Source organism: Paramormyrops kingsleyae, chromosome 24 (assembly GCF_048594095.1).
Source record: "Paramormyrops kingsleyae isolate MSU_618 chromosome 24, PKINGS_0.4, whole genome shotgun sequence".
Classification (NCBI taxonomy): Eukaryota; Metazoa; Chordata; class Actinopteri; order Osteoglossiformes; family Mormyridae; genus Paramormyrops; species Paramormyrops kingsleyae.
The window spans coordinates 9330882-9352530 of NC_132820.1; the positions used below are offsets into that span (position 1 = coordinate 9330882).

The following is a 21649-nucleotide window of genomic DNA, read 5'->3' on the forward strand; positions in this document are numbered from 1 at the left end:
GACTCAACGCGGGTACGACTAAGGAAAGGGTACATTAGCATTCAGGCCAATATTTTTGTTAGACAAACTGAACTGAGAATGTTATCTTTTTTTTTCTCTCCTTTTTACAATTCCCTTTGAAACGGCTGATGTGTTCCGGGGGAGAGTTCCGGCAAGTTGGGGAGAGTGTGGGAGGGTTAGGGTACAGCATGAACTGCCCCACCCCCCCCAGCTCTGCCCAGGAGGGTGGGGGCCGGAAGCCTACCTCTCCCCAGGCAGCGGCAGGCGGCTCCACTGGCGGGTAGTGTTTGGGCAGGTCCCAGGCCACCTCCGCCATGAACCACTTGAAGCTCTTGCAGCCCAGACTGCTCCGCAGCTCCTTCTGCGACGCTACGTCCCCGGCGGACAGGTGCCGGTACTCGGGCCGCCGCTGGTAGATGTACTCGGCGTACTCGTCCATCCACACCTCCGCCACACGCTTCAGGTTCTGCAACATCGGCATCACTCCTGTCAGAAGGGCCTGCCTCAAGGACCCCCCCCCCCCCCCCACTCGGCCATCTCTGACAAACGGGCTGGTTAGACTCACCACTGCCCTCAGGGGGGGGGGGAATAGCGACTTGTCTAAGATTAGCCAATCAAATGCTTTGAATCGCTGAGTGACAGGGGAGGGGGCACTCCGGAGGCCAATCAGCGTTCAACTGGGGCCGGTGCCCCTGTGGCTCCGCCCCTGGTGACCACTCAGGAAATGATGGGCAGTAGAGGACCTGACAAACACATCGACCCTACACGGCTTCCTGTCTCCGGCCCAAGGTCAGTATCTCCTTCAAGGATCCCAGCCTGGCAGCTGCACCGTGCTCCCGCCGTCGTCAAGGCCGGCTGTCCGAGACTTGGGATTTGGGAACGCCGCCCCCCCGATTGAAGACTTACCCACAGCTAAAACCTTAAGCTAAAGCCCACGGCCTTATGCCATCTGCAAAGGTTTCACAATTAATTAAGTCAATGCTCTAAATAATCCGAGATGGAAAATTAAAACAACCGGAACTAATTAAAAAAATAAGCACTGACCTCAACCAAATGAAACCTGGTCTCGGACATGGATTGGTTTATGTAAGCCATTTAATTTCCACGCAGGAATGCAGGGTGTGTTGTCTTGGTAAGAGATAACTCAGGGAAGGTGGGAAGCAGCTTCTGTATTATACGGTAATGATGAATTGATACGCTGCATCGCCAATCAGGGTCACTAATCCAGAGCGCCGCGAGCCAGAAGGAAATCGATACCTCGCAAGGACAAATCAGGACGGCGAACTTGCCAGCGTAGGGAGACCCGACCGCATGGCCGCATATTTCAGCCAGAGTTGGTTTAAATGCTTCTCGGTCTGTCAAGGAGTAACCAGAACTTTATTCGCAGCCGGGAAACTGGTTTCACTGGAGTCCCAGTTGTGGCCCGGTGGGACAGCAGCTCAGCGCTCACACATGCCGAAGTTCGGAGTCCACTGGCTCCAGATCGGAGAGAAACAGCTCGCCGTTCGAGGCCGGATATGGCGGACGGTTTAAAGTTTTAAGAGAGAAAAGCCGTGGGCAATGTTACCGTTGAGTTTCCGGCGATTAATCAGGAGCCCCGAAAGTTGCGGAGGACAGAGAGACGGGGGGGGACGCCGGACTCACCCTGGCCAGACTGACGCCGCCCGGGACCTTGTACGGGACGTACTTCCTGTAGATGTGGCCGACCCGGGAGCACGGAATGTCCTCCATTCGGCCGCCACACATCCAGACCTGTGGGAGGGGGGGGGGTTAATTGAGTGTCAGCTTCCAGAAAGTACGTAGCGTGGCTGAGGGCCGCACTGACAGGGGTGACATGGAGATATGGAGGGGGGGGGGGGGGGGTGCTGTCTTTGCGCCATAGGCTCGCAGTGGGGGCATATGATTGATGAAGGGCGGCGTTCGGGGCCATCTCTGTGCAGGCTGGCTATATGAGCTGGGAGATTTGCCCAGAAAACGAAGTGAACGCTCCGAAGAGCCGAGGACGTAGGCATTAAATAAACAAGGGGGTGTGAGGCAGCAGTGACAGGTACAGTGCAGGACGGCGAAGCCACCAGGGGTGAGCCGCGGGAGGTCGGAGTAGTACATGGGGGAAAAATCCCCCCTTCACCAGCAAAGTGGTACAGGCCATATGCTACTTCATTTCTATAGTGTTCAGTACCATTGTGCCAGGAATGGGGGAGATGCAGGGAGGGGCATCCCTTAGCAGTGCTGAACCAATCAGATGCTATGTCTGGGTGTGGGTGGGGCTTTATACAAATGCAAACTGAATGCTTCGGGTATTTGAGGCAAAGTCCGGCCCAGCTTCCGATGGGCCCAGAGGTTGCTTCATCAATGCGCTTCAGCTGCAAGAATATTTGATGGCAGCCGGGCCTGGAGAGGTGTGGGGGCGGGACACGCTGTGGAAGTGCGTGCGGCATGAATACATCACAAACGCACCCCCCCTGCAACAACCACACACAGTGTGCTTACAGATCAGAGTGAGGAGGGCTGGGTGATTTAGTACTGTAGCACAGTACCACAGCAGTATCAGACATGGCAGCGGGGGGAGACGGAGACCTGTAATGCGGTTATGGGGTTGTGGGGATACCCCCCCCCCCGTACCAGGAGATTCTTCCTCCTATCCTTCTCTGAATACAGTCCTGGAGTAAATTTACTGCCTAGTTTGAGTAATAGGTTCTAAATCCCCTTTTTCTGGTCTCAGATTCCCTTTCCGACCCCAGTGAGAGGCTTCTGCAAGCTCCTTGTGCATCTGGGGGCCGGTTTTCCTCAGAGAATCATTCTACATACATAAAAAAATTGCCTTCCTTGACCTATTATAATGGGTTGCAAACGATTTATAAAAGTATCCAAAAACGTCATGGCTGGATGTCTTTCTAGGTGTGAACTAGCGCTGTAAGAAAATATTGATACTTGAGTATCGTGATATGATGTCTTGAGATACTGCACCGATTCAAAAACACTATCAATTTTAATTCATAGTTTTAATCCATAAGATTACTGCCAAACGACGACTCATTTTATGTTGTGTTTGAACAGGCCTACTAGATAACAGCGCTGTAGTCTATCTTCATCCATTTGTCTCTTCCGCTCCAACGGAACAACGTAAACTCAGACAGAAACTAGAGCAAGTGCGTGCCACTAACATTAGCATTAGCAAACCTAGCTAACTAGAAATGCTACCACTGATAGCTGAATCCGAAAGATAAAAAGAGTTAACTTTTTTAAACTCAGATTTTGTGCATGAGGAGTGTTCTTTATACTGCAAGTTTTCCTAAAATTAGATAAAAATTAATAAACAAATAAAAAACGCAATATCGCCTTTCTTAGTGTAATATATTGTAAAATAACCTCTGTATCGTGACACGTATCGTATCGCCAGATTCTTGTCAATACACAACCCTAGTATCAGCTGTAGTGAAAGAGTCCCTTTGCTTGAGGGTTAGGGGGTAACTGGGGTTCTAATGTTCTCTCTATGGTGCCAGCTAGGGAACATCACTTCCTGTAAGACCTTGTTATGGTTAATCACCGGTTAACCAATGAGGGCCGTCATCTTGGATTCTGCTCGGTTATTCTCATTGACTCGAGGGACCAGCGAGTGGAAGGGGCTCTGCTCTGTGCCCACGGTGGGAGCGTGTGTGAGGAAGCCCTCCCATAGACATGGGTATGCCGCAATCTAACTGCCGGCCTAATCGTTTTGGGATATGATGGATACCGTTTGGGCCAGGCAAGTCAAGCGCTCCTCTTGTGAGGGATTGTTGTTCAGTGGAGCGCAGGCCATTATCTCTTAATAATAAGCGAGATCCTCTTCACCGCCTAATCGCCGCATGCATCATACCCCTAGATTCCCCTTACGGTGTTAAATTGGTCTCGTCGAACGGCTTTAAGACCAGCAACACGTTTAGCCGTCGGCAATCATTTATCCGATTCTCACACGATCAACAACACCCAGATCCTGCTAGCCCCCTTCCGGTTACATACCTTGAAGGAGATCTCATACTGCTCCCCTCCCCAGATCTCAAGCCCCGCGTCATATCCTCCGAGCTCCCAGAACCACTTCCTGTTGACGGCGAAGAGTCCTCCAGCCATGACGGGAGACCTGTAGGGTGGAGCACAAACCCAACGCTACAGTAATCGGCTTAGCTTAGCATAGCTAACTTCAGCTCTGCTTTGCTGTTACTCAATCAAAATCGAAGCATCTCATTGTCAACTTCAGATCCATGACGTGTGGAGTCGTACACGGGGGTGAAATATCGTCTGGATTTGTAATTTCTGGACTTGAAATTTCCACCTCTGAATATAAGGTCGACACTTTAACAAATTAAGACATCTTACAAAAAAGGTCCAAAATCCGACATGTTTCTCAGGGGATGACAAACAGGTGCCGAAAGGCAAAACAGAGGATATATTAACGGTAACTGATTTTAGCGTGTGTAGGTTTGAGGTGTCCAAGGAAGAGCCTTTACAAGCTAGCGGATCACAAAGTGACAAATTCCCAATAAAAGTCCAGGCCTGGAAAATGAATGTGTCTGTAAGCTACCATTGGATGAACAGACGGGAAAGAAAATAATGTTAATAATGAACAAAAAATGTAGAAAGAATACCGCGAGGACGCCCACACTCACTTAGGGGTCTGAGAGACGGGCCCAGTTTGCCAATGGGCTGGCAATAAATCACCGTCAGTGGTAATTACTATGGCTTGTACATGAAATTACAGCGACACGGGTGAGATTTCCGCCTGGATGGAACATCGGCCGGCAGTCGCAGCCCCGAGCCAAACATCACCGCCTGACAAGCGTCTTGTCATGGAAATCTCTCCCGGACTCATGCTGCCGGGCCGCGGAACAGCGAGAAACAATTAAATGGGCAGCGGATTTTAATGAGGCACCCGGCACAGAGCTATGGAACGACCCGACGCGGCGCCAGCGGAACGTTTGCTATCGGCTGCCATGGCAACGGAAATTTAAATCAAAAGGACAAGATGATATTCTTGGGGGGATAAAACACAGTTGGGGCAGCGTCTTGACTTCGCCATCGCAGTGAGAAGAGATCGGTTTTTCTTGCCTCTGTTTTACAGATCAATTAAAAGCAGGGAGGGGGCGGGTCAGGTAGTATGAATGCGCCGAGCCCCGGTGGGGGCCGTGAGTCACGCCGGTGTCGGCGATATCAGAGTTCTTCAAGGACACGCGATTTCAGGCGGGTGCGGGGTCTGACATCGACTTCCCGGGATATAAAGACAGGATCCGGAATTCAAGGGCTGTGAAGCCACTGGCTGCACGGCCAAGATAAGAGAGGTAAACGCAGAGGCAAGATGACACCTTATGTAAAAGACGTTCAATAACAAAAAAAAAAAAAAAAGTCTCTCACACACACGGTAATTCCTTCTGCGAATTCCTTCCCTCTCAACCAGATTCGAATCTCCCATCCTAAATAACTCCTGCCCTTACTAGGATTTTTGTGAAACCAACCATGAATAGAGTCCCTTTTTAATTAGAATTGCAAAGTAGCCCCCCTTTCCACTATATTGACCTCTATATTGACCTCTTGCTGCTAGCGGGGGGAAAAAAAAACAAAAACTCGCGGTAGATGAAAATCTTGTCACGTTTTGAATGGAAAACAGAATTTATTGCCCCCCTACCAATGCTGGAGTCACCAGAATACTAACCTAGGTGCTTCTGAAAGTGAATCTCTCACGCATGTGGAAACTCCTTTCTCAACTTGGCGTTCATATATTTTTGCTCCTCTAGTTACCGATTACGATGCCTGCTGCTGAACCTATAGTATTCACTCTAAAAGGGCAGGTGGGAAGCTGAAACGAAGTAAAACTTCCGTCTGGTAAATTCTGAGGGGGTGACCGCTTCCTTTTCCGTCGGGCACTCACTCGAACGGCTCGCTGGGGTCCTCCTTCTGCAGCTCTGCCGGGATGGGGATGCGCTTGTAGTACATCTCCCAGTCGAAGGCCCCCCGCATGGCATCGCCTGCCTGTGTCTCATAGCCGAAGTTGTCATGGTCGATGACGTCGATCATCGGGCAGACGATAGACTTGCGGTTCTGGGCGATCCGATCTAAGACGGGTGGCACACGGGATTACAAGTGACCTCTTGCGAGGGCCTACACTGGCAAGGACCCTGGCCAGCTCTTAATTCCAGCTAAGATAAAGGCCACCTTTAGTGGGTAACATCTGCACCCAGAACAGAATGTCCTCTCAGTTTTTCCCAACTCGGTCCCCAGGTATCCCCAAACAGTCCATGTTTTTGCTCCCTACCAGACAGTCTATTCTGCTCCCTTCCAGCTCCTAAGGAGCAAAAATGTGGGCTGTTTGGGGGTACCCAAAGATCAGTTTGGGAAACACTGCTCTATAGCAGTGTTTCTCAAACTTTTCCTCGGGGATCCCCGCACAGTCTTCTGGACTGTGCTCTTTCCACTGGATTGTCTGGCAGGGAGCTGAGAGAGCACAAAAAAATGGACAATATGGGGATCCCAGAAGACCAGGTTTGGAAACATTACCCTGTTAATTTCACATTTCACGTATTTTGCTGACGCTTTTATCCAAAGTGACATACGTCCCCTCCCAGGAGCAATTAGGATTATGGGCCTTGCTCAAAGGTACCAATGGCGATATCACTCTGCTGACCCTAGGATTTGAACCTGTGACCTTCTGATCACAGGCGCTGAAGGAGGAACATGTTGAGGCACCACTTACCCAACAGGGGGGGCAGCCAGTTCACGTTTGCCTCACAGTGGGAGTCCAGGAATGTGATGACCTCACCCCTGGCTGCAGAGGCTCCCAATAGCCTCGTCCTGATCAAGCCCTCTCTCTTCTTGGTGCGCAGGATCCGCACTTTGGGCATGCGAACCATGTACTCCTCCAAGGAGGCCTTCAGGTGCTCTGACAGGTGGAGAAAGATATGTGGTTAATTACAGCTGGCCCCCTCTGTTGGCCTGGAGGTATTATGGCAGTAATAGGTGGAGAGTCAGTCTACGGGCCACAGATATTTCACTGGTTGGACACGGACAGGAAAGCAGTGACGTCCGACCTTAAAAAAAAACCTTCAGAAAAGTGAGAAGTGCTGAGAGAGAGGGAGTTAAATGCTGAACGCAAACTTTAAGGAGTGGAAATTGGACAGTAGGATATAGACAGTAGGATGAGTCTTGTACACAACAGGGAGCTGCAAGAGCCGTAGGAGACTCAAGATGTATCCTCAGGCCAAGGAAGAACTCGGAGGAGGAACAGGAAAGCAGAAGGGTGTCAGGCAAGTGATGGACGACTCAAATGCCTTCTGGTTCAACCACCTGCCATATCTGCTTCCAGACCCAGGCATCAGGCGAGAAAAAATGAACCTTCTAAGTCGATTGCAGCGTGACTGGTCTTTAAGAACTACTGGCATCCTTGTTAGAAGGCGTGCTACAATTTTAAAGGCATTCTGATTGCTAAAAAAGGGTAGAACATGTTTTCAGAGGTAATCACATTATAAGGAAGATCACAGTTCTACAACTGCAAACATAAAGAATAGTTACGCATTTCTCAAGCTTTTAATTTCACGGGCCCAGAAGCAGTCAAATCTTGAGGAAGAGATAATCAAATTTACACAAATCAGTATAATCAGAGCATTCCACGCGGTGGAGATTTGCTGCCCGATAAGCTGTATATTTTAAAACCTGCATTAATTGTAGCAAAAATCCGAATGCCCTTCTCAGCTATCAGGACACATCTTGCTGGAATCGATCAACTTGAGCTGGGCGGTGGCGAAAGTGCCAGGTCACGGCCAAGGGGTCTGCTGCGGGCTGATTGCCATCGTCGCCATCGATGACAGACAGAAAGGGATTATGGGAAAGAGGACCCTTTTCGGTACCCGCCGCGACCTAGCTGTACAAGACAATGCATTTATCCGTCCGCAGGCAAGGAAACAGAAGGGCAGAGCCTCAGGGTATGAAATGTGCTTAAACACATTTGACTTATTTTAATTAATTGAGAACTTGTGATGCCCTGTTTAGCTCTCCTGTCGATCACATGCTTGGGCTTGCGGTCAATGTGTGTTTTTGGGGGGAACTGGAGCGGCCAGCCAGCAGGCGACATCACCAGCCCCTGTTGACTGCAGTAAATGCGAACGCGGTGAGCCAGCCGCCGCGAAGCAGGAGACGTCGTCCCTGGAGGAGGAGGCTGAGGTCCACGCCATTCATCACTCTAGCAGGTCTCTAATGGGGTGAGACCGACCCCCCACCCCGAAAAGCCGAAAGCAGCTGCTCAGACACCCCCGCCCCGAAGGAATCAGATCCGACAACGACTGAAAACCTCCAAGGAAGCGGCGACAAGACGTGGGCTCCCGGCAGACTCGCGCACACACACACACACACACACACACACACCTTCTCTATCGCTCTCTCTCTCTCTCACACACACCTTCTCTATCGCTCTCTCTCTCTCACACACACACCTTCTCTATCGCTCTCTCTCTCTCACACACACACCTTCTCTATCGCTCTCTCTCTCACACACACACCTTCTCTATCGCTCTCTCTCACACACACCTCTATCACTCTCTCTCTCACACACACACACACCTTCTTGATTGCTCTCTCTCTCACACACACACACCTTCTCTATCGCTCTCACACACCTCTCTCACTCACACACAGCTTCTCTCTCTCTGTCACACACACACACACAAGCTGTATTCCTATTATTGTGGTGACTCTCCATTCATTTCCATTTTCTATGGCCGTAACCTTATCATAACTAGGATAACCCTAACCCAGCCCTAACCATATGTAACCAAACAATTTTTTCGTATTTTGGATTGCATTCACAGGTATTTTACAATATAGAAGTTTAAATTGTGGAGACTAGAAAAGTGTCTCCACAAGCAAAAATGTAACAGGTTTTACCACAAAGAAAGAAAGAAAGAAAGAAAGAAAGAAAGAAAGAAAGAAAGAAAGAAAGAAAGAAAGAAAGAAAGAAAGAAAGAAAGAAAGAAAGAAAGAAAGAAAGAAAGAAAGAAAGAAAGAAAGAAAGAAAGAAAGAAAGAAAGAAAGAAAGAAAGAAAGAAAGAAAGAAAGAAAGAAAGAAAGAAAGAAAGAAAGAAAGAAAGAAAGAAAGAAAGAAAGAAAGAAAGAAAGAAAGACAGACAGACAGACAGACAGACAGAGACAGACAGAGAGACAGACAGAGAGACAGACAGACAGACAGACAGACAGACAGACAGACAGACAGACAGACAGACAGACAGACAGACAGACAGACAGACAGACAGACAGAGACAGACAGACAGACAAATTCAGGTATGACTCGCAGCCTCATGCCAATAAGCCACAGTGTTCCCATCCTGCCGTTTATCCGTGACATGGGACGTGTCGGGAACATTATTAAAAAAACAAAAACAAAACAACAACGCTTTAATTTCCATTGATAACTGGGGATGCTGGTGCTGCTGCTGGTGGTGGGGGGGCAACATAACAGGATTAAAGCTCTATCCCATCACGTCGTAATTATGTCAGTGCAAAGGGGCGTATTGACTGGATCAGAGGAGAAGAGATTTTCATCTACTGGAAGGTAATAGAAAATAATGAATAGCTGAAGCAGTGGGTTAATTTCAGTCGTCTTCTCCAATAAATAGATGAGCATAAAAACACACATCTTTCCTGGGGAAATGGAAGGAGCTCTCTGACAAGCGGACTCGGGATTAATGAAATACAGCAGCACCAAGATCCAAGCATCCAGGATAAGTTAAACCTCCCGAACTTTCAACCACAAATTAGGCAAGAGTATGGAAATTCCATCCTTTATGACCTTGGGAGGGGTGTAGGGCTGGGTGTTTGCTCACTGCAACCAATGCAGGAGTACAAGTTAAGTCTATTTGAGCGCCGGTCTTCCTTCCTGCAAGTTATCTTAATTAATCACGCGTGTGTGAAATTGATCGACTGATGGACAGATGGAAGCGCAAGTTAACCCGGGTAACCTGGCCCCAAGTCTAGATTTAATCCTTCATTTACATTTAAAATACGGCTAGGAGGGTTAGAATGCTGTCACCGGAAGGTCACCGGTTCCAATCCCAGGGTTGGCAGAGTGATGTCACTGTTGGGCCCCTGAACGAGGCCCTTAACCGGCAATTGCTCCGGGGACTGTCTGACCCCGACTTCCTCAAAACAAACAAAACAAACAAATCACTTTGGATAAAACTGTCTGCTACACAGTTAAAATGTTAATATTCAGATGACGGCCCCCATATGGAATTTTACAGTATTGCGCAAAATTAGGGCGCTCCCACTGAATGTCTGGGAGGACGAACAGGTGTGACGTGAATCCTGGCAAATGGGGGGGCCATTGTGACATTTGGAAACGTGGCGAACAACTTAGATTAAGCCCCCAGCATTTGTGAAAACACACAAGTTTAACCCCCCATCTAGTTCATCAGGATGGCCACATGGTACAGATACAGCCTTCTAACCCTAACCCCCCCCCCCCCCCCCCCGGGGACATTCAAAAAGCACTCAAAACAACTGCTGCATTCATTTTAAAGGCTCCTGGGACCCGAACTAACAAAATTATGGTCAATCCATGGCCTAGACTGATAAGCCACCTGTGGCATTTTCGTATTTTCAGGATGACAAATGTAGGTGACAAAACACCGTAATGAGATGACCAAACGGAGACTGTTTTTTGTTCCTCCGAACAGAAATACTTTGACAGGACCATAATATAACAGTCAGAACCATTATCCCCTCAGTGCAAATTCATATCACAAAGTGACAGGGAGAAAGGTTACCACGTCAAACTCAAATGGATTCATTTTGCATAAAAACTGATAACCAATTAAAAAAAAAAAAATGTAGAGTCCATTAATCACGAGTTCTATAAACGATCGTCTGCTGCAGAAACACATACGTTTTTATTAACGGGGAGGCTTCAGACACAGCTATTGAAATATCATCAACGGACCCATTTCTTGACTAAGATAAACATTCTTAAACGAGGATGTTTCCATCAAAGTCGCATTCATTTAAGGCAGTGTTGCCATGGAAATTACACAGACATTTCGATTCAAGAATCCTAATTGGACGGGATATTCCACGCGACGGCGTCTGATGAGTTGGGCCCCAGGTTTAACCACGACTTGGCGAAGGGGGTCTTTCCAACACGCCACCGTCTCGAACAATTTTCACACGTCCCAGGGACGGTTGACAAGAAGTTTCTTGTAATCGGAGGTGTGAAAAGAAAAAATAAAACTTCAAATTGACAGTGAACTTACCAAGTAAAAAAAACTCTGCATTCAGACAATTATCCTACAACTCAGAGATGGAAAAGCTGCACTCCCCAGAGCGGGAAGGCGTGCTGGTTTTTCCAACTGCTGAGCTCTTAATTCATTAGTCTTGACAGAGCTGTCGGCTTAATTTGCACTATTTAAGTCTAGCCAAACAGTTCTGCTGACAACCTAATAAAGTCACCTTTGTCACATTAAGACATGCCCCAGTTACCCAATTCTTCCTTAGAAACACACAAAAATTAGCATCCGATTCAATTTGGGTGAATTGTTTAGGGGCCAAGTGCAATCGATTAATGAATTGATCATTTAAAGGTACGGCACACATTTTTATGAAAAGGAAGGGCAGGCCTGCATTCTCGGGAAAAGCCTGCATTCTCCGGAAGGTTCCTGTTCATCTTGATCCCACCACATATCATCCCCCAGGCTTAAGTTGTTTGATTTGAATGACGGCTAATTTACCAAACAGCTTAATGAAAGCTAATTAATTAAAAGCTTAGCGGGAGCAAACGGCAGCAAACTCTGCCTAGGAGGCCTGGACGTGTCTATAAATAAGGCCATATAAAACATTCTACCCACAATAAATCATCCTGCATCACCACAAACTCAGGAACTCAGTCACTCTACTAGTGTCAGAGTATTGTAAATCAATACAATACCATAAACCTTCTAATATACTTCACACACGAAATTCATATGCACAAAACACCTGTGTTTATGGAACCTGTTCCAACCACAGAATGTTGCTATGACAATATGCTCATCCAGTGGTTTCCATATCCAGCATGCAAAATAAAAAAACACATGTTCCTGCATTTCAAGTGCATGCTACTTAACTCCATGATTCATTTTGCACTGCATAATTTCTTTGACATTTTATATGGCTGAATATATAAGGTAATTATGTCTAGTTTGCATATTAAAGTCCTTAAGCTCCGTTTTCCCTAAATAGCTACAGTAATATGAGTAATAAGTCATATATGGAATACTTAGGATGTAGTTGTGTGCCTGATGCCAGACCTGGCAATGCTGAAGTGAATAGTCATCACAGCTGTAAAAGGTGTGTGTGTGTGTGTGTGTGTGTTTGCAGTCAGGTTGACTGGTATCTCATACTGGCCCTTAGCGTGTATATGAACCCGCGTGTCCACTGATGGACCAGCGTCCTGTCCAGTTGCTTCTGGATTCCACTGCGTTTGAGAACCACACTGGACTCAAAACACGGGCTTCGTCCTCTGGGGACGAACGCGACATCTCTAAACGCCTCCAGACATGCACATCCGCTGAGATCTTTGAGAAACCTTCTGATGCGACTGCATGCTGTCCGGCTGTCGCCGCAGAGCCCGTGTTTAATAAAGATGCGAGACTGCCTTTTGCGCGATGGCTTGCGCATAACGGCACACAAGGGACGCTAATACCCTCTCCGATCCTGGGCCCCCCCCAGCGGCTAGACCGTAGCAGGAAGTGCCTCTCTCCTGGGCTAGACCTCACGCTCCCAAATCGCCCCCGTAATTCACCGTCGGATCCTCGTCGGGATGAATTCTCATGCTCCCGGCGGCTCTGCCTCATCTCTTAAAGGGATGACTCCATTACCCTGCAATCACCTGCAGCGCGAGACACGCTCAGCAGTCCGAGGGGCTGAATTCTATCCCGGACTCTTGGCGCAGAATCGCGACTCCTCCAGGACGCCTTGCAGCGAGATGGGCCAGGATTCGGGGAGAAACACAGACTATTGGAGGACCATTCACATTCAGCCTCATTCTAAAGCCAATCAAGAAGGGGGTTAGTAACACTGAAGTAACAACCTATAGTATTCTCCCCGCGCTTAACGAGCTTTGCCACATTTATACTTATGCAGTTTGCAGACGCTTTTACCGGAAGTGCGGCAAATGAAAAGGCCTAATGCTGAAGTCACTCATTCTGCTGTCCCTGGGATTTGAACCAGCAAGCTGCTGATCAGAGGCACGGAGTCCTACCCCACAGAGCCTCTAAGATCCCATATAGAAAGATGCTGTGCAAGGAAATTTATGCCCCCATTTTTACAGCTTTTAAAGCCGGAATTCCATTACAAGCCTAAATCCAGCAGTCCTGTATGTATTAAGGCTGATGTACTCCTGAAAAAAAACACCAAGCAACATGACTTACGGCCCTAATTTTGGCTTTAAATAAGAACCTGGAACTTTCTGGTAGTGCTTCATGGGCCAAGCGATGATGGGTCTGAAATCTACAATCGCCACGGCGACGATGTCAACAGTAATGAAGCTGAGAGAATAGAATTGCAGCTTCAAACGCATTTTGCTTGTTTTTTTTTTTTTTGTTGGATTTACTGATGATTTTGACAATAGACTCAGCCCATAGGTCACGGATTCCCGCCCACCCCCCCTCACCCAACCCCCCCTCATGACCGCAAACCTAGGCATGCAGGGCAGGTGCCGCCAAAAATCACTTAGTGCCTAATGGGCAGTGTGACGCCCTCCAGTGTGACGCCCTCCAGTGTGACGCCGAACTGCGTAATTAGCCCCGTGTGCGAGACACACAGCTGAGGAGCCGACGCCAGCTTCAGCCCTCAGAGCCTCTGCTGGTGCATTACGCGTTCGTCTCATCTGGTTAGCGGTTAGCAGCCAGCCCTTCATCCATGAAAACTGGAGGAGGAATGTGCCTTATAACGCATCCCCTTCGTACAGCCAGACACCGTCGGTGAACCTCCAACGCAACACACACACGGCGATCACCGGTAATGAATAACTATTGACTTGCACACAATCATAAACATGCATCTTTGATCAAGTCTGGAAAGCAGGTTTTGATTGGAGGATAAGAGGAGATGGATGATTGACAGACCAAATCGGCCAATCGCAGTGATGCAAAGTTCTACCGTACAAATGGATGCTGACTAACCTGTGTCGAAGTCTAATTTGCTCTCTGAGGGCAACTGAACAGCAGACAGACACATAAGGGGGGGGGGGGGCAACATTCTCACGCTTTATGTAATTACAGCCCTAAGTCTCCTTAGTGCTCTGATCGATCGGGAGCAGCCCAGCGGGGAAAGAGCAGGTGGGCTGGACAGGTTTACGGCGCAGCAACCTTGCCCCTCCCTGCCCCCCGTGGAAGGTTCCGGCAGGTCACAGGAGAATAATGGGGAGATGAGATTTGTCCTTCATACCCCAGTCGGTATGGATCTGAGCTCAAAGCTCCTTATTTTAACTCAATCTCCAGCCCCTCATCGACACGTACCCCACCTATAAAAGACCACCCGCCCCCAAACAGGGCCTTATCTTGCTGTAATTTCCCATTAAATGCAGCCCGACTGACAGACTCTGCTGGCAGCTCAAACACGCCCCGTCTGTTACCCAGGACGATATAAACACTGGTGGGCTTCCTCACTGAAGGAAAAGCCGGCATACAGGGTGGTTTAAAGACACTAACTGCTCACGTGGGCCAACCCACACAAGCACTCAAAGCCTCGGAGGGATTTTAGGGCGAGTGTGAAATGTCACAGAAAGTCTCCAAAACTGCGCTTCACCGCCCGAGGACCTGCGGACGACGAAGGGCAGCGTCGTTTTGGGGTGAGGCAGAGGCGGGGGGGGGGGGGTCCTGAACGTCCCAAAGACGCCCCCGGGAAACGTGACTCACGGACCTCATACAGCAAAGCCAATATAATCTCCAGTCATTAATGATTTAAAGACTGAGAGGTGTTTAAATTAATTGAAGTCTCCTGAGCACAGGGCTACACTTGTTAAAGCTAATGGAAATGAGTTTATCCCTTTTAGGAGACTGTAAGATGGGGGGGGGGGGTGATGTGAGGTGGGGAACTTGTCGTTCTCGACGTTCTCCTGATGCCAATAATATTAGAAAACAGAGGAACCTCCGTCTCTCTCTGCTCCTCAGTGTCCAGGCTATATCCGGACTCCAGTCCTCTTAAACCCTGTGAATACACCCCCCCCCCCCCCATTTGCTGAGCTGCCACATGCCCTCATAACACCCCAAAGAACCCACGGCCCCACCCACCAGGAGGACCCTCTCTCTGCCCTGATAGAAACCAACCTTAAGGAGAGACCTTGACGTGTATCTCCATGTGATGAAAATCCAACGTGGTGGAGACGACGTTATGGGATGGATGGATGGATGGATGGATGGATGGATGGAAAACTGCCACTGTCAAGACCCCAGAAAGGACCAGAGGTGGGGATGTCATCCATCGATCACCCATCCCCCCCCCCACCCACCCACCCCCAACTACTGAATTACAGGCAGATATATAACATCAAAGGAGTTTATCACAGGAAACAAGGAGCAGCAGGCTGGGCATGTAAAACACGCTAGCAGGTCCAGCTACGCGGGCAAAACCAGGGAGACCTTTAAAGGTCCGAATCGATGGGCGTGAGGAAACAGATTACAGGGGAGGTATTAAGGCGGGGGATTGGGGGGGGGGGGGAGCCACACTGTTTTTCCTTTGATGAGAGAAAAAAAAGAAAATCAATACTTTAATCTTTAATTTATATGTCAAAGATAAATTAAATTCACTGCGCACAATTTATTCAGCCTGCATGAATGATTTTATCATAATGTTGTCCTGACTGGTATCACACTAATTTTGACATGCTTTTGATAAGAATGCACATTTGTTACCATAGAAAAATGCTCTTTTAATTATGCCTGTTTCCCCCATACACAAATCAATTAATAACGGAGGCAGAGTCTGAGATTAATTCAGCCATCTCAGGGACACAGACCAGTCTGAGCTGAGCAGGGCCTGGGGCAGGACTGCCCCCAGCGGATAAGGGTGCGGTTCAAGTCCTGGGGGGGGGGGCAGGGTGTCTGACTGGTCACTGAGGTAAATAAACTGTAATGTCACATGTAAAGCCAAAAATCTGCATAACAGGCACTAAGAGCTCTCGCCAGAATTAAACACTGCATCGAGAAAATCCCTGGCGTCTGCGGCTTTTCTGCTTCTAAGGGGGAAATAATCCAAAGAAGTGACTTTTTATTTAAAAAAAAAAAAAAACTAAACGAAAAGCTCATAATTTCTTATCTGGGGAATGAAGGAGACTCATGAATCTGAGCGAAGATGAAGAGAATGAGATCGCAGACTTTTAGAGAAGGCGGTACGGGAGACGGGGAGACGGATGGAGGAGAGCGGGGGAGTCGGAGACGCGGAAATTAAAGCGGCAATGAAAGCAGAGCTGGGGTGCGACGCAGACGGGTCGGGACGATCGAGATCTTACGTCTGGTCATATGAATGTCTTCATGCGTGTAGCCCATCCATCCATCCATCCATCCATCCATCCATCCATCCCAGAGCCCTGGAGCCCATCCCAGACAAGTCCGAGGTCAGTGGTAGACTTAAACCAGCCATTTGGGGGGGGGCCCATGTTGGCTACAAATAGTCACTACACTAGGGGGGGTGGGAGTGGAATGTCTGAACTAGCACTAGCAAACCAGCCCCAGGTTGGGGGACACATTGGGTGGGATGTCAATCTACTACAGGGCACATATAACAGCACAGGATCTTTAGTGCTCATGAGACCATCTCACAAACCAATACCTTTTCAGAAAAGTGCAGACCCAGTATTCAGGCCCGCCGTTTTAAACACTGGTAATGATCCCGCATCCGTATCCATTAGCTACCACTTGCGACTTAAAGATGAATAACTGTACAAAAAAAAAAACCAAAACACACACAAAAGTGCAGTTCTGCCTTTACTCTCTGCTTATTTTCTGTTTCGGAAACTTAAAATAGCGACATGAGTATCATGAATATCAATGCCGATCTTCACAAGTGCGACATGTTGCTTATCAGAGACTTATGAGACTTATGGGTTTTTCCTGCGATGAATTACCCCTCGTTAAACGGCAGTGGATACAAGCAATTATTAATATCTATGGGTAGCTTGCAGCATTGTTTATGGAGCTACCAGGATGAATGAGGAGACGTCTAACAGTCATCGACTGATATTTAAAGATGTGAAAAACAAATCAGACCCAACTATATACTCCATGTGTACATGTAGAGACGCACAACCTCTGTCAGGATTTATGGACACTGATTTCAGTTGCGGGGGGGGGGTTCTGCCATCCTAATTCCCATTACCACAAAGACCACTTTCCTCCATTAAGGGGGTCTCCCTCCACAAAGAGGTGGTCTCCCTATGCATTTGGACTTTCAGAAGCAAAGCCGGACATTCAGGAAAACATCCAAGGTCACAGGCCTCAGATGTCTATGCCGCGTTCCACTTGGCCTCGGAACTCTGAAAATCTGAGTTCCAAGTCAGAAAAATCGACTTGCACTCCCCCCAGACTCTGAGTTCCGACTCCGTCGGAGGAACCTCTGCAGGCCAGACCTCAGAATTCAAGATGGCTGCACCCTTCATAGACAGAAGGAAGTGAGAGCTGTAGTTATATATTTAAGTAGTACTTACATCTTTACGTTTTGTTAAATCGGCTGTATACACACAGTACTGTCCGACCGCTATCTGTGGACTTGTTGTACGTAGTCTTTGCATGTGCAAAATACAATGAACCTGGCTAGGACTGGTACTGCTAAATGGCTTTCCGACTTCTTCTACTGGAACGCAGTTAACTCAGCTGTGACATCCTTCCCAGCTCCGACTTCCGACTTACGGGGCAACTGGAACGCAGCATTAGAAGCGGTTATCTTCTCAGTGCAGGTGAAGCCATCACGCATCTACTCGGTTATTAACTGATGGGAGATGGAAAGCCCAGGTGGGCGGGGTTTGGAGCTTACTGCCAATCATTGACTATTCGGCCTTAATTAATAAGCCTTTGTGGGCGGACACTAAGCAGGGATTGGACAGAATTTAGAGCTTACTGTGAATAACCAGGCATTCGGCCTAGACTTCATAATACCTTTATTAGCCATCGTGGGCGCACATTAAGCTGTGATTGGATGCCGCTCAGTGATCACATGTGCTTTGGGCTTAAGGAAATGATGTTCTAGGACAACTTTAGCTAACACCAAAAGTTATCAGATGAGCATGAATATAAACTTTCCCTACTTAGAGAAATGCAGAAAGCTGACTATATGATGTTCAATCGCACAAATGTTAGGAACCAGAGGTTGCAAAATTTCTGAAGGATAAGTGGGGAAAACAAAAACAGAAAAAAAATGGGAAAAAGCAGAACTGATTAACAGTCTTCTGAGCCCACAAACTCTCCACAGTGAACACTGAGCGAAAAGAGGCATCCGTCACTTTAAATATTGACATTACGCGTCAATCAAAATGGGGCAGCTCCAGCTTTTTAAAAGTGACCATGAGTCAATCCAAACTAAATCATGTACAAATATTCATCCACTCTGTGTCAACAAATCGGGAAATGTAACTGGTTAGCACCGTGACTGGATTTTTAAACAGGAGGGGCCTGGAAATTACAGGAGCTTTTTTGAAAACGGGGCTTTTGTCCATGTTAGTTGACGTGGGGGTGTAATATATGAATATACAGCCCCAAATGAACACCGCCAAACCATCACTATCCCAATGTGCTAGGGGGCCTCTGGTTCATTATATGGGGGTGCAGAAGGTGTCATTTCTTCCCAGAAAAGGGGGGAGGTGGCAGGGTAAACATCCCAATACAGACTGAACTCATCCATGTACCCTTCAGTCATAGGATCGAAGGCAAATTAACAACTCCATTCCCTCATCCTCTAACGAGCAGAAAAATTCATTAGTAATACAGACGGTAAACATCCTTCAATGTGAGACATGTCAGGGAGGTCTAATTAAAGTTTAATTAAGTATTTAGTCATAAAGCCTCGTTTTAACCATGTGGTGTTTGGCTGGACTGCGTGTCGACCTCACCATTCATCGATGGATAGGAGGGAACAAAAGCGGCATGTGAAGAGGTGTCAATGTGGGGGCGGGGCTACGTGTGGGGGTGTGGCCAAAAGGGGTGTGGCTACATCAGGGGCAGAGCTACTCGTGGGGGCGTGGCCACAAAGGGGTGTGGTTACACTAGGGGAGAGCTACTCATGGGGGTGTAGCTACACTAGGGCAGAGCTACTCATGGGGGTGTGGCTACACTAGGGCAGAGCTACTCGTGGGGGTGTGGCCATAAAGGGGTGTGGCCATATCAGGGGATGAGGCCACACAAGTGGGCAGATTCAGAGGGTGGGGTGGGGGGTGGTACCTTTATCGCTGAAATCATCAACCAGGATGATCTCGGCCACGAGCTCCGGGGGGGAGCGGTTCAGCACGCTGTGCACGGTGCGGAGCAGCGAGGACCAGCCCTCGTTGTGGAACGGGATGATGACGCTGGTGTTGGGAAGCTTCTCCGCATACAGCTTCCGCTTGCAGCTGCGACACAAGGAGACCGTCGCCTTAGCAACACGAAGGGTCGACCCCAACAGCCATTTCGATCGCTATTCACTCCCCATCTTAATGCTATGCTGGCTCATCAACATACAACAATGTTCTGAAGTCTTTGATCATTTTAGGGATGTTGACTGAAATGATAACATCATTTGCAGATTTAATGGGGGTTGGGACAGAGTGATGTCACGCATGGGTTATCGGAATGGTGACTAACTCGTCTGCTGTGGGGGTGGTTACTAACCCGACAAACTAGTAGGATGCAATGAGACTTTTCAGTTTCACAGGAAAAGACTGGATGGATTAAAATGGGCAGAGCCTCAATCCCCTGGAGATACAAGGAACTCTTCTGTTACTCTACCCAACTGTGCCTGTCAATCCTGCTATCAGTCTGTGTCCGACGCCTTTATTTTTCTTTTACTATAAATCCAATTTCTATTCAATTCACATTTCACAGTCCTGATGTTCTTGTTATGACTTTCACCCAGGACTGACTGATTTCATGCCAGGAAACACTGGCAGGGTACACACTAAGGGAGGGGGGGCTAGGGGAGGGGTTCAGGAGTGGTCTGCGCTTTAGGAAGAACCAGAACATGACCGGGTCTCTACCAGGGGCCAGAACCAGGAAAGGCAGTGCTGGGGGGGGGGGGGGGGGGGTGGAGAAAAGAGATGTCCCTGAATCTGGGGGGCAAGAATTGAGGGTTGCATGTGACTCAACGAGTCAGGGCACTGGGTCTGTGATCGGAATGTTGTGGGTTCCAATACCAGGGTCGGCAGAGTGACTTCACCGCAGGGCTCCTGAGCAAAGCCCCTAACCCCTAATTGCACCAGGGACTGGCTGACCCCGCCATCTCGAAGAAGTACCTCTCTTTGGATAAGAGCTAAATAAGATGTAGATATACTGCCCAGTCATAGGACTGCAGTCACACATGAATTAAATGTGCGCACATACACAAGCATATACCGGCGAATCAGCCTTCCTCTCTTTACTGGAACAGTCGGCATTCATCGGTTTTGACTTAGAGGAAAAGCTTATCAACATTTCTTGAGTTTGTGCAAAATTACCAAACGACAAATATTTCAGAATCAATGCTACCTGCACCATTACTTGCGAAATGTAATTAAAATCATTCGAATTTTAATGAAGATGGAACAAAAAAAGCAATTTTTTAAAATTCATGCATTGAAAAATAAACAGATGGGAAGAAATTATTAGCGAACTACTAGTTGGAGTGTTTTTTCCAGGGCTGGTAGCATTACATTCATATCGTGTGGGGGCAGTTATTACATGCATTACAGCTATATCATGCACATGTTTAATAATAATCGATACTTTATTGTCTTTACACCTCCCTCAACTTGCTCTTTGCAGAGTAAGTTGGCCGCGAAGGGCAGCCACCCGTACGGTTAAGGGTCTAAGCTCAAGGAGCTGCAGGCTGAGGTTTGAACCGACGACCTTCTGATTACAGGCACACGGGCTTAGCCCACTGAGCCACACGCTGCCCCCTTTGTCTTTGGGGGCAGTTCAGGATGGGGGGGGGGGGGGGGGGGGGGGGGGGAGTTGGGGAGTTGATTTACGGGAGAGGCCCAGGCAGAATTCAATTTAGGAAGACTTGATGAAACACTAAACATCTTTGGGGAGGAAGTCAAGACGTGCTTAAATTTGGGAAAGAAGTCATACCACCATATTAAAGCATCAAATTGTGCTAAGGTAGCTTTTTACAACAAATTGAAAAATAAGTGAAAAGGATTATGGGATTGAATTGGCCAACCTGCTCCTCTACCACGGTGGGGAGGTTTAGGGTTAATTACTGTGTCAAAAAGCACACGCACTTTTGGTGTCTGATGTCGGGCAGGGAGCGGTTGAGGGAGATCCGGTCGCTGACGTAGATGTTGAACCCGTTCTCCCTGTAAGCCTGATCCACGCGGTCGGCGTCCGTCAGTGGAAAGGGCTTGCCTTGCTCTCCATTGCCTAGAGGGAAGAAGAACACGTCAGCAATCCCATTATACCAGTTGCATATGATGCGCCTTTGTGCGTGTTGGCAGTGT

General features: G+C 48.1%; 1 protein-coding gene across 1 annotated transcript in view; it reads right to left on the bottom strand.

Annotated features, from left to right (window-relative positions):
- Positions 1-21649, bottom strand: part of galnt10 (UDP-N-acetyl-alpha-D-galactosamine:polypeptide N-acetylgalactosaminyltransferase 10 (GalNAc-T10)) — a 37751-nt gene that overhangs the window by 4746 nt on the left and 11356 nt on the right. The window contains exons 3-9 of the mRNA XM_072706779.1: positions 21434-21572; positions 19419-19585; positions 6722-6907; positions 5900-6083; positions 4000-4117; positions 1645-1752; positions 245-466 (exon numbers count right to left, since the gene is read on the bottom strand). Of these exons, the coding sequence (XP_072562880.1) occupies positions 245-466; positions 1645-1752; positions 4000-4117; positions 5900-6083; positions 6722-6907; positions 19419-19585; positions 21434-21572 (1124 nt within the window). The remainder of the gene's footprint in view (positions 1-244; positions 467-1644; positions 1753-3999; positions 4118-5899; positions 6084-6721; positions 6908-19418; positions 19586-21433; positions 21573-21649) is intronic.